Source organism: Bos indicus x Bos taurus, chromosome 5 (assembly GCF_003369695.1).
Source record: "Bos indicus x Bos taurus breed Angus x Brahman F1 hybrid chromosome 5, Bos_hybrid_MaternalHap_v2.0, whole genome shotgun sequence".
NCBI lineage: Eukaryota > Metazoa > Chordata > Mammalia > Artiodactyla > Bovidae > Bos > Bos indicus x Bos taurus.
This window is the reverse complement of record NC_040080.1, coordinates 56145061-56159323: the sequence shown is the minus strand read 5'-3', so window position 1 is coordinate 56159323 and position 14263 is coordinate 56145061. Positions and strand designations below refer to the sequence as shown.

At 35.3% G+C, this 14263-nt stretch overlaps 1 protein-coding gene across 4 annotated transcripts in view; it reads right to left on the bottom strand.

The window, feature by feature from the left end:
• Positions 1-14263, bottom strand: part of UHRF1BP1L (UHRF1 binding protein 1 like) — a 93710-nt gene that overhangs the window by 16703 nt on the left and 62744 nt on the right. For 2 of the 4 annotated variants that reach the window (XM_027542054.1, XM_027542056.1), the window contains 5 exons: positions 13654-13847; positions 10715-12216; positions 10206-10378; positions 5916-6058; positions 5081-5231 (listed from right to left, as the gene is read on the bottom strand). In XM_027542054.1, the coding sequence (XP_027397855.1) occupies positions 5081-5231; positions 5916-6058; positions 10206-10378; positions 10715-12216; positions 13654-13847 (2163 nt within the window). Of the gene's footprint in view, positions 1-5080; positions 5232-5915; positions 6059-10205; positions 10379-10714; positions 12217-13566; positions 13848-14263 lie in introns of all 4 variants that reach the window. The other 2 variants (XM_027542055.1, XM_027542052.1) reach the window with 1 other exon arrangement.

The following is a 14263-nucleotide window of genomic DNA, read 5'->3' as shown; positions in this document are numbered from 1 at the left end:
CTCATGGTAAATAAATATTTTTATTTGACATTATCTAGCTTCAAAAAGAATAAGAGGCAACACGCACATGGCACAATCAGAATTAAAAAATAAGCAGGTAATGGAAAAGTAAAGATAGGTGGTACGATTACTAACTCAAAATACATTATTTAAATTTCTGAGCCAAAGATAGACCAAAAATAGCTTTCTAATAGCAAAGGGAAAATACAGTCAGTTTCACAATTCATAGAACCCATGAGATAAAAACAAACTGTTCTGGAAAGGTGAAGCTATTTCATTTATTGAGGTTCCAAGTTATCTGTCCCATGGGCCCATATAAGAAGACCCCACTAATCAAATTCATGATGAAAAGATGTTTATTTTCCCTCAGTATGTATGTGAATACTTTAGTCTTACAGAAGTCAAATGTATACATATTTATGAAAGGGAGAAGGGAGAAAGAAATTAAAGATAGGTATGTTTATGCACCAAGGATAGATCTCCTTACACAAAACAAAGTGGAGAGTTGTTTTAAAACTTTTATTTCAGATAAAAAATGACATTTAATTAATGCTAGCACTACTTGCTAAGATTCAAAATAAATAGTATAGATATCAGAAGAGTTCAAAAAGACTCCCAGGGACTTCTCCTGGTGGTCCACTGGATAACACTTGCCAGAGGCCAGGTTCCATCCCAGATCAGAGAATACGAGCCACATGGTGTGGACAAAAAGCAAAAAAAAAAACCTCTCAACAATTAAGAACTCATGTATTTTTAATTTTTTAAAATAGAAGGTAAAAGAAATGGACACAAATTCATAATGGCTAATGTTCTTTCCTGTACCAAGAAAACCAAGAGTTAACTAACTTGTCTATTTAACAGTAAGAACAATTCAAAACAAACAACTTGGTAGTGGTGATTTTATTTTGCCTTTTATCTATCTATATTATAACTACATATGTCTATCTACACACACACAGACACACAGATATACTCACTCCAGGGACCTGAGAGCCATAAATCATTTCGAACAAAAAAAGTATTTAGAGCAGAGATAAAACAAAATCACTCCTCCCTACTACCTCTTACGCCATGAAACTTTAAAAAGGCTTCCCATTAAAGGGATCCAAACTCTACACATTATTATAGAAAAACTAAAACAAAACCAAAAAGAACTTTATAATTTTAACTGTTTATGTCAGAGTGACAGTGTATATAAACTGCAGATCAAATTACAATCATTGTTCATATGGTTTATTAATGTCTTAAAAGTTCAAGCTAAACTAGCTTTTTCTCCTTTTCCCTTTATTCTCTTTCCCTTTCCTTTCTTTCTTGTTATTTTATTTTTAAACCAAGACAGCTGTAAAAAATAATAAGGTATTAGATAGCACTGCCTGTATAACCCCTACATACAAGGCATTTCAAAATAATTTCTACAGTTAGAAACAAGGTGAAACAAAGCAAATCAGTTCAGTTCAGTCACTCAGTCATGTCTGACTCTGCGACCCCATGAACTGCAGCACGCCAGGCCTCCCTGTCTATCACCAACTCCTGCAGTTCACTCAAACTGACGTCCATTGAGTCGGTGATACCATCCAGCCATCTCATCCTCTGTCATCCCATTCTCCTCCTGCTCCCAATCCCTCCCAGGATCAGGTCTTTTCCAATGAGTCAACTCTTCACATGAGGCGGCCAAGGTACTGGAGTTTCAGCGTTTGCATCATTCCTTCCAAAGAACACCCAGGACTGATCTCCTTTAGAATGGACTGGTTGGATCTCCTTGCAGTCCAAGGGACTCTCAAGAGGCTTCTCCAACACCACAGTTCAAAAGCATCAATTCTTCAGCGCTCAGCTTTCTTCACAGTCCAACTCTCACATCCATACATGACTACTGGAAAAACCATAGCCTTTTCTTTGGAAGGAATGATGCTAAAGCTGAAACTTCAGTACTTTGGTCACCTCATGCGAAGAGTTGACTCATTGGAAAAGACTCTGATGCTGGGAGGGATTGGGGGCAAGAGGAGAAGGGGATGACAGAGGATGAGATGGCTGGATGGCATCACTGACTCGATGGACGTGAGTCTGAGTGAACTCCGGGAGTTGGTGATGGACAGGGAGGCCTGGCGTGCTGCGATTCATGGGGTCGCAAAGAGTCAGACACGACTGAGCAACTGATCTGATCTGATCTGACTAGATGGACCTTTGTTGGCAGAGTAGTGTCTCTGCTTTTGAATATGCTATCTAGGTTGGTCATAACTTTCCTTCCAAGGAGTAAGCGTCTTCTAATTTCATGGCTGCAATCACCATCTGCAGTGATTTTGGAGCCCCAAAAAATAAAGTCTGACACTGTTTCCACTGTTTCCCCATCTATTTCCCATGAAGTGATGGGACCAGATGCCATGACCTTCGTTTTCTGAATGTTGAGCTTTAAGCCAACTTTTTCACTCTTCTCTTTCACTTTCATCAAGAGGCTTTTGAGTTCCTCTTCACTTTCTGCCATAAGGGTGGTGTCATCTGCATATCTGAGGTTACTGATATTTCTCCTGGCAATCTTGATTCCAGCTTGTGCTTCTTCCAGTCCAGCATTTCTCATGATGTACTCTGCATGTAAGTTAAATAAGCAGGGTGACAATATACAGCCTTGACGTACTCCTTTTCCTATTTGGAACCAGTCTGTTGTTCCATGTCCAGTTCTAACTGTTGCTTCCTGACCTGCATACAGGTTTCTGAAGAGGCAGGTTAGGTAGTCTGGGATTCCCATCTCTTTCAGAATTTTCCACAGTTTATTGTGATCCACACAGTCAAAGGCTTTGGCATAGTCAATAAAGCAGAAATGATATTTTTCTGGAACTCTCTTGCTTTTTCCATGATCCAGCAGATGCTGGTAACAAGGACATGGTAATAAGTGGGTATAAAGCAAAAAACTGTGCAAAATAGTGTTTGGTTGGGTATAGAACAGGGTTTAGCTTTTGAAATTTTACATTCCATCTTTTTTTGTTGTTTTTTCATCTACTATAAAATCTTTCCAACTATATACATTGAATACTTAGCTTCTTTCATTTTGTATGCTATTGGGATTGACATTTCCTAAAATGAAATTCTTGAATTTCATTTTAGGAAACACATTGTAAACTGCAAGGCCTACAGATAGAAAAAATCAGGAGGTAATTTTCTTCTATGATGCTGGTTTATAGACAAATGGCACATTTACCTACAGTTCCCAGGATGTGAAGTGATAGTATGTTTGTTTGATATCATGCAGGATTGCATGTATTTCAACATGTGTTATATCAGATATAGCATTCTGTATATGTAGCAAAGAAAAATATTATAGCTCATGACTTTTCAAAAGATTTAAAAAACTGAACACTGTCATTTAAATTTCTCAGTATAATTGTTTTAATAAATTCATGTCTTTAAATGACTGAAAACTATGAGTGATAATTCCATATAAAGCTTGAAAAAGGAATGATTTAATGTGGTATTCCTCATCATACACTGCATGTTTTATTGCTTATATCCCTCTGTATCTAAGAGAATGTGTTGATCTTAAAATGAAAACCCACAAGAACAGGATACATGATTTTATCAAATATCAAGTACCACACCAAACTCAGGAAATACTTGCTTATAAGCAAGATAATGGAAAATAAAGCAAGATAATTCAACATTCAAAAAACTAAGATCATGGCATGTGGTCCCATCATTTCATGGCAAACAGATGGGGAAACAATGGAAACAGTGGCAGACTTTATTTTCTTGGTGAGAGAGTCATTTCCTAAGCAGGTTGATAAGACAACTAGGGGTCTCCAAGGAGAGAGGGGTCTGGAATTCTCAAGGAGGAAGAAAGGACAAGCCTTTTTTTTCCCCTCTACATTCCTTAGGATTCTGTATCCTGCCTGAGGATAGTCTCTGGATTAAACCTTCTGGCTAATCCTGTTATTTTAAAATGTAAATTATGGGAGTAGGTCTATATAACAATAATGTATCCTGCCTGAGGACAGTCTCTGGATTAAACCTTCTGGCTAATTCTGTTATCTTAAAATGTAAATTATTGGAGTAGGTCTGGTAAGGTCTTTACAACCTCCAGACTTTCTTTGGATTCATTGGAGAGTATATAACTCCATTGCTAATACTAGCAAGGGGGTACTCTTTCTGCCCCCTTCTGATGCCTATGTCAGAAGCTTTCTCTATCTCCTTTATACTTTAATAAAACTTTATTACACAAAAGCTCTGAGCAATCAAGCCTCATCTCTGGCCCTAGATTGAATTCTTCTCCTCTGGAGGCCAAGAATCCCGACGTCTTTTCGAGGTTCAGCAACAACCTTTCACTGGGCTCCAAAATCACTATGGATGGTGACTGCAGCCATGAAATTAAAAGACACTTGCTCCTTGGAAGAAAAGCTATGACAAACATAGACAGTGCATTGAAAAGCAAACACATTACTTGGCCGACAAAGGTTCATCTAGTCAAAGCTATAGTTTTTCCAGTAGTCAGGTACAGATGTGAGAGTTGGACCACAAAGAAGGCTGAGCACCAAAGAACTGATGCTTTTGAACTGTAGTGTTGGAGAAGACTCTTGAGAGTCCCTTGGACTGCAAGGAGATCCAACCAGTCAATCTTAAAGGAAATCAATCCTAATTATTCATTGGAAGGACTGATGATGAAGCTGAAACTCCAATACTTTGGCCACCTCATGCAAAGAGTTGATTCATTGGAAAAGACCCTGATGCTGGGAGGGATTGGGGGCAGGAGGAGAAGGGGATGACAGAGGATGAGATGGCTGGATGGCATCACCGACTCAATGGACATGAGTTTGGGTGAACTCCGGGAGTTGGTGATGGACAGGGAGGCCTGGCATGCTGCAATTCATGGGGTCGTAAAGAGTCGGACACGACTGAGCGACTGAACTGAACTGAAGGGGTGGAGTTTGAAATAGTAATCAGGTCTTCCCATGTTAAAAGAATATTTTGATCCTATTCAGATATAACCAGTAGAAAGTCATCATTATCTCCTTGAAAATTTAATCAATATCTACTTGAAATGATGGAGCTCTTGGCTTAAAAAAGAAAACAAGCTTAAATCACACTGAAGTCTTACCTACTGGACGATGACTAAGGTAATGCCGTAGACTGATATTGCCTAACTGATCTGGTATCACTTGGTCCACTTGAAGACAGATTTCCGTATCTTCACCTCGGATGTCAATTTCCCCATTAACACCAGTAATTTTAAATACCACAATTGACATCTAATAAGGATTGCATAAATAATATTAGTATACCAAATAATTCAAAACAGAGTTTAGGGAAAACACAGGAAACTACTATAACCTCTAAAAAATACAACTGTGACTAATAAAAATATATTTGTGACCAACTGAAAGCAGTTATTATATTACAGTGATAAACTTCCACTTCCTTTCTTTCTGCTCAGTCAAGAGAATTGTTTTAGGTCACCAAGATTAAATATATGATGGTTTTGTTACATATTTTTCATTAGCTTTTCACTAAAAGCTGAACACATTTTCTAAGGCATACATAAGAATACTTTATTAGGTGAAGAGGGCTTAAAATAAACCAGTAACATATTTCTTTTGTAGACAGCCCCTCATAAGGACTGACTACCATCCTTACTATCAAACTTTTTCACAGTAGATTTAATCAAATTAAAATAAAGGTCAAAACATAGAGAATGGAAAAAAGATAGAACCTTTCCTCTTCAACACAATTTTTTTTTTTTAATTTAGAAAAATGAAATTCAGAGAATAATAATTCAGTAAGAGTGAAGGAAAAATTTCAAGAGTAGGAAGAGCAAAGTAAATTACCCACAATTTCAATTATTTTTACATATCAATGCTCATAAATGGGTACATATTGAATATGAGATAAAGTTGGTGGCATTTCTCTTCATAGAATGTCTCTGAAAAGATTACCAGGTCATCATGACTTTCTTGAGCACCCTCTGAATTTGTACTGATGGCGTCTGGAGAGGTTTCACCATAATTCTGTAGGTTTGCACTGGCATTTGTCTGATCGGCTGGGCTCTGGTAATTTGTAGTTGAATTCTTTTTAATACCTGAAATAAGATAAAAATAAACTAATAAATTAAAATCAGTTTATACATGATCCAATAATGTTACATTTATCTAACCCAAAGAGACTGTTCCTTCAACTCTGTCTCAAGCATAGTCTTATTTAAGAAGACAAGAAGCAAAGAAAAATTAAATTGCAGTTAGTCAGCAAAAAGTAAGAAATAACTTTCCACAGTAAGGTGTTAGAGATATTAAACCCTAAACTCAGTATGAAAAGAAGTCTACCGCAGTCAACCACAGTCTGTGTTCTTCCCATTGCAGGTGTGGTGCTGGCATTACTAGCAGTTCCTGGTCAGCCAGCTTTGCCTCCTCTGTTCTATCCAATATTCAGTGATCCCAGTCTGACCACTTCATTTCCCTTTTCAGTATCCTACAGTTCTTCTACATGAAATCAATACTACTATTGTCAATGTGATTGTTTTCCATCCTTACCAACCTGCCTTAATTCCTCAATGTGCTCTTTTTCAATATTTCTCAAACTCCCTGTGATAAAGGATAATTTTTAAAAATTTGTGTTCATAACAAATCAACACTTTTTCGAAATACCATAAAAAAGAATTGTTGAAATGAAAATGAATCTAGAAAAATGAGAAGGGCCAAAGACACAAAACAAAGCCTCACTTTTTTTACTTCAATCATGCCTGGATTCTGACTTTATATTAAAAAAAAAAGAAAAGCTAATAATTCTAAAAATGATTTCAAGGATTAATTCACTGAATGACAAAACAACCAAGTTAGTCATTCTCTAAACCCTTTTGCTTACATGATAGCATTTGACAAAGCTTTACTTTGTTGTTGTTATAAACATCTTGATCATAAGTCTTCATAACATTTCACTAAGTGCATTATAGAATGAGTATCATTTTCATTCACTGAAAGAACATTCTGCTCAATGTAACTTGCAAGAAGCTTGTTAAAAATTTCTTTTTTTCAGATGTACATTATAATTTGACATCTGTGTACACTACAAAGTGCACCATCAAAAGACTAGTTCACCATCCATAATGATAAAATTGATCTCCTTCATCCATTTTGACCATTTCCCCATCCCCTTGCCCTCTGGTAACAACCAATCTGTTTTTGTATCTACAAACTTGTTTTTGCTCTGTTTTCATTTTGGTTTTTAAAAAATATAACCCACAATATGAGTGAAATCATATAGTATTTGTCTTTCTTTGTAATAAGTTTTATTATTATATTTACTACTATATATAATCAGGTTCTAACTCAGTGCCTGACAAAGCAAGTAGGTGTTCAACAAATTACCTACTGAATGGATAAATAAAATGATTTTTAGGTCAGAGAAATGCATATAAATAAAATTTAGTATGAATAAATTCCCACATTTCACAGGGAGTTCCTAATACTGCCACAGGTTAAGAAAATTTCACTAATAAAATAATATTTAAGATAAAGTAAAAAGAAAGAAAAGGAATATTTGAGGCACAGGTACAAAGACTGAGGGAATTTGTCATAGTGAAGAGGCTGACAGAAAGACTGATATATACTGTATAGTAAATATTACAGTACAACTTAAGTTTAGTAAGCACATGGGAAAACAAGAGAAATGTAAGCTGGGGCCAGGTCACATAGAGCATTGTCAGTAACATTTTCTTTTTAAATTAACAGCCTTACAGCAGTTAAAACTTATCAGGACTAAAATGGATATTGACATGATAATATACACTTTTTAAAAGAATATTCTGCCTATAAAATGAAAAAAAACTGGGGAGACTAGATTGAAATTTGTGGTGGGCTGGCAGTCCAGCTATGGGTTTGTTCATTTATAAATATGTATATATATTCAAAAATACAAATTCACAATATATATGTGTATGTAAATATGTATGTGTGTGTGTGTATGTGTATATATATATATGTGTGTGTGTGTGTGTGTGTATATGTATATGTTAGTGTTCATATGTGGAAACATACATGAAAGTGAAGTGAAAGTGTCAGTCACTCAGTCATGTCCAACTTTTTGTGACGCCATGGACTGTAGCCTGCCAGGGTCCTCAGTCCATAGAATTCTCTAGGCAAGAATACTGGAGTGGTTAGCCATTCCCTTCTCCAGGGATCTTCCCAACCCAAGGATCGAACCTGGGTCTCCTACACTCAGGCAGATTCATTATCATCTGAGCCACCAGGAAGCCATGTAAACATACAAACATGTATATGAAAACACAAAGAAAAATGTCCAGAATTATATATACCAAAAGTCAATGGTAGCTATTTCCAGAATGGGGAACGGTATCAAGGGCAGAGTAACGGTGGTATTACAGTGATACCTTAAATTTCTACTCTAGATATTTCCATGACATGTGATGTTTTCTTAAATGAGAAAGAACTCATATATTTCTTGTAAAACTAAAATGAAACACAGAAAAAATAAGTCTTTTCCTAATGAAAATAATTATTTTAATAGAAAATTATTACAGTTAAAGAGAACTACAAATACACAGTCATATATCATTTAAGCATTACACATAAAATCAAATGCCCTTGTATTTTTCAAGATCCTAAAAACAGTCTACAGCTAGAATCTATTCTAAGACAGTTATTAGAAATGCAGATAAAAATTTATGAACAATGATACTAATTATAGCATCTTATAGCTGTGGAAAAAACTAAAAACAATCTAAATATTCAGTATCAGGGAAACAATTAAAAAGTCAGGGTCCATTCTTATGACAATTTAATAACTTAATACTGGTAAAAAAACAGGCTGAGAACCATATATAAGGTGTGATACTATATATACATGTATGGAAATATATATATACATTTACAAGATAAATTACAATTGGTATCTCTAGATTGTGGGACTTTTGAGCTATTCTCCAAATTGTAGTAGTTTATATTTTCTAAATTTTCCACATTGAGTGGTAGTCACTTTTATTATTTAATTTTTAGAAATAAGAAAATCACTGATACTTTCTGAGAATAAATGGAAATGTTTTCTACAGGAACACTGTTTTTGAAGCATCATTTGATCACAAAACAGAAATCTTCTATTAAAGTAGAATCTTAAGCCATAAAGGGGGCAAGGGAACTAGGAAATAGAGCTATCTGAATCAAGAATACATTTCTATGACCCCTATCAGTACCTCATCTATATTTAACTGGTAAAGTATGCTGGGAAGAAGATTACTGTGAATGGACTACAAAAGGGCTTTTTGTTTACATACAGTAATCATTTTCCAAGTCTGGAGTGCTGGCATAGCATACTGGTTGGTTGAAAGCTTAGGTTCCTGAATCAGACCAATTGAGATCCAAATCTGCCTCTATTACTTCTTATCTGGACATTAATTTCTCCAAGCTTCAGTTTCTAAAGCTATGAGCTTTTCCTAGCCTAAGCCGTTTTCAACTATACCAATAGGTTTTTACTCTTCATATGCAAAGTAATTCATATTTGCCTCTCTTAAACTTTAAGGTCTGTACAGGCAACTATTCTCTGGCTACGGTCCACGGTTTTATTCCTGTTCACAAAGTCCCCAATGTCTTAGTGATGGGGATGTGTCTAATACTAAGTCATTCCTAATGGTCTGTACTAAGGCATTTGTTGCTTCTGAATAAAATAGGGGAATCATGTAGTTCCATCATACACTATCACGTATGAAGGAGAATTCTGGTTATGGGAATCAAAAATCCATTCTGGAAAAATTATAGTCACAGAACCACATAGAATCAACAGATCCATTCTGGAAAAATTACAGTCATAGAACCACAGTCACAGAACCACATAGATCCATTCAGGAAAAATTACAATCACAGAACAACACAGACTGGAAAAATCACAGTCATAGTTGAGAATTCATCACGCAAATTAAGCCCATCTAATCAAATTCCAAATACAGGGGTCCCTGTGATAGAGGCTAGTAGCATTAATGATCTAAATGACTATATATAAATAACTGCTAAACATCATCCATAAAAAGGAAGGAGTATTTGGTCAAAAGATGCACTAGAACAACTATTAAGAAGTTAGGTACAATGTTCTTTGTATTGTGTGTGTATGTGTGTATAAATAAATCTTTTTAGGCTATGACTGATTACTGAGTATAACTAAAAACACCTTAAATGCCACTTCTAAGATGTGTGTATATAAATTCTTAAATTGAATTGCTTTACCTTTTTCCAAAAATATATGACTATCACTTCCATCACTTTCTAATAACTGTTCTTCCAATATCATGCTGTCAAGTGAAATGGTATCCAGTGAGGTTTGTGAGGGGCTTCTTCTCATGTTCTTATAAGTAGAGACTGGAGCCAAGGTGGGTAGGCAACGTTCCTTAGGCTTTCCGCTGTTAACAAACGAAAGTATCAGAAAATCATCACATAAAAGGAAAAGGATACTTTCTAAAGAATATGTTAAACAAACAAACAAAAAAAAAATATATATATATAATATACACAAAGTTTTAAAATTATATTATCTAAGGATAAGCTCAAAGTATTTTTATATTCTGAAAAACTTATTTTTCCATGTGCTAATTTTAATGCCTCATTTATCATGGTTTTCTGTCCAAAGCCAAAAGATACTCATAAGCACATGCACATGCTTGTGTGTTGTGCACACACACACACACACACACACAATTAAACAAACTCCCAATCCAAATCCAACAGTAAGTCATTACCTTAAGGATGACTGTGATTTAAGTGTTCTGATGGTGGGTGCTTCTTCTTTACTGATTTCCACATTCTCAGAGAGTGAAGCTGTTTCTGGAAGCAAATCTTCAGCCTTAAAGATCGACTCTATGGTTTCACTTCTCTTACTAGTTAAACTATTTGAAAGTATGTTCTGATTACCACCATCATCAAATGACAGTATACTTGAATCTTCTCTGTAGTTTAAGACACTATTTGAATCTGTGTAAGATGAAACCTTTTTGCCACTTGTTTCTGATCCAATTTCTCCTGAGCCACTTTGGCTAACAAGTCCACTACTTTCAACTTCGCTTATTTTCCCTAAATTTTTATCTGATAAATAATTCAGAGAAGAAATATCTTTTTGCAGATTTGTATCACTAGCTGATTTAAAAAGCGAAGAATCCTTCACAGGGACATGGCTAAGGTCAACACTCATAGATCTGTTGTCCGACATATGATTAAGAGTTACACTTCTAATTTGATTTATTCCACTACTAACATGTTTTCTTTTTGAAGGCAAAAATTCTCCATTTTCTGCAGGCAGATAATCTGGAACCATTGGGCTCACACTTTCAGAAACAGGAGACTTAAGAGTATTTGCTTGATCCACAGGATGTAGCAAAAGAGCCACTTCTGCACTTTTAAGTAAAATTCCGATGCAAACAGATGTCTGACTAGCCGGACTGCCAGTCACAGCTTCTACATCTTTCCTTAAATTCTCTGAAAGCAAAATAAGTGACTCATGGAGGAAAAGCAAGAGCAAATACTGGTAGTGATTGATTTGCATACTGACATGTTTATGAACGTGAACCAGGACATGAATATCTGCATCTGATGATGGTGAAGAAAATCTTAAAAATGTATCTGAAGAAGGTTTCTGACCACCACTGGTCAAGGGATCACATTCTGTACTGTAATACTCCTTCAAGAGCTTTTTTCGCTTCCATCGGCCAGTCAGATCACTAGACTCACTTTGTGATGTATTTAGAGAGATTTGATTACAAGTCTGCAGCGACTTTTGTGACACTGCATATCTTTTTGGTTGACAAATCCAGATGGAAAGAGGGAAAGAATCTACAAAATTTATTGGTCGTCCTTTTCCACTTTTCATCCCTTCATAATCTATCCAAAATTGAGAAAAGTACACAGCCCAAACATCTGTGGCAGCAGAGGTTTTAAGAGTGTGTTTATTCAGCTTGGGAGTAACATTGCCTTTATAAACTTCATGCAGTTTGGTATCCTGTTCATGAGCATGTCTCTGGAAGATTGGATGCAGAAGATTAAAATTGTCACCAGATTTGGGGAAACTGGTATATGTTTTACTGAAAAAATCACAATCTTTGAAGTCTTGAAATAAAGCTTCTAAATCAGAATGTCGACAGTTTGGACAGTGTCTTGTATTTGTAGCAATCATTTCAGAACTCTGAATAGAAACTGCACGTGGTTGATCTTGATGACATTCAGATTTCATTTCAGAAGGAATGACAAACTAGAAGAGAAAAAAAAACTAATCTAGCCTGACTTACAAATCCACACAGCTTGAAGATAAAATAATATGACAGCACAGAAATCCTTTTTGACATTTCTCCCCAAAACACTATTTTTCTATCCTGACATAAAATATTCTCTCCACCCAAATCTTATTAAACCAAATGAAAAGGTTTTAATGATTAACAACTAACAAAAGAACCAAAGGGGAAAAAAACCACAATGAAAAATGTACATAACACACATATTTGTAGACTATCACAAAATAAAAGGGACAAAACTGAATTAAATCAAGTAAATCAATTATTAAATGCTTACTATGCCCTGAGTGTGTATATATATATATATATATGACCTGAGTATATAAGTGCCAAGTTTGGAAAAGAGAATTTTTTGTCATAATATTTTAACTTCAAGTGATCTGGAGGATGACTAGATAAGTAAATGGAATGACTGGATAATTATCATTTGAGCCATTTATTTGGGAGAACACTATTAAGAAAATAAACATAGGAGTACAGGTCAAACTATTTAGTAAAATTATTTTCTAAGATAATAAAGCCCAGTCTTCAAAATATTTACAACAAAGAGTTCAAACTATACTATTTTTTTAGCTTCCTTGCTTTAAAGTTCAAATATCCATGGAACTCTGATTATCAACTACTTGGCAGCAATAAAAAGGAACTTTCTATTATCTTTACATATTAATAACAGAATAAAGGCAACAAATAAAGCCCAGACACAATTTTAAAACTTCACTGTATTATTTACCCTTATTAAAAAAAATTTATCAGCTCTGGTAAAAAGCAGGGCGAAAAAGTGATATTTAGGACTTCCCTGGTGGTATAGTAGCTAAGAATCCACCTGTCAATGCAGGATACACAGGTTCAATTCCTGGTCCAGGAAGATTCTACATGCTGCCAGGCAACTAAGCCCATGTGCCACAAGCACTGAAGCCCACATTCTAGAGCCTGTGAGTGACAACTACTGAGCCCGCACACTGCAACTACCGAAGCCCATGTGCCTACAAACTACCCTCTGGAACAAGAGAAGCCACCACACTGAGAAGCCTGCACACCTCAACTAAGAGCAGACCCTACTCACTGCAGCTACAGAAAGCATGGGCACAGCAACGAAGACCCAGTGCAGTCAAAAATAAAACAAATTATAAAGAAAAAGTAACTTATTTCTACTGCTTACCTCCAAATGGATGAGCAGTGGAAAAAATAAAAAAGAAGAAAACTAGAGAAAGAAGGAATGGGGAAGAGAGAGGAAGCAGTCCCTTAAAGCTTCTATAATTGAAAACAGATTAAAATTAAGATTGCAATGAAGTTGATTTATATTTGAGTACCCATCTTAAATCCTGGAAATTACAATGCTGGTAACTTTTCTTCTGTAAAAATGGTTTTATTCTCACAGCCACTTGTTTATATGGTACCTTTAGCATTAAGCCATCGACTCGAATATCAACATGCTCATCAGATTTTGAATTGTCATTCAACTTGTACACAGCCATAAATTGATTAAGACTTTGTTTTAAATCCAACACAAACTGATTTAACCATAAAATACTTCTTTCATCCACAGTAAACTGTAGTGCATTCAGCTGGCTATAAAGGTTGGGAGATGGAACTGTGGAGAAAAAAAATTTAGAAAGATTTTTAATAAACCGATAGTTCTAAATCTTCCCTGAGAACAGAAAATACATGTTTAAGCTTTATTCTTTCCACATTAACATTAAAATGTTTTACAATGTTATTTACAAAATTTAAGTGATACTATATGTGGAAGGGGATGGTAGCACACGTCTGGAGAGACAGGAAACATCTTCAATGCTTCACTAATAGAAAACTATACAGTTTGATCTAAATCTGACTGCATAAGTAAGAGGTACTGTTTAGATTTCTTTTCCTAATGTTACAGTCACCAAGAAGCAAACTTCAAAAATTTTACCTTCTTGCTCAAAGTATCAAAGGATCACATCAAAGTTGTGATCCTCAGTCACGTATTTCTACAAGGATTTACTACCTGACTTAATTTGAATTCTC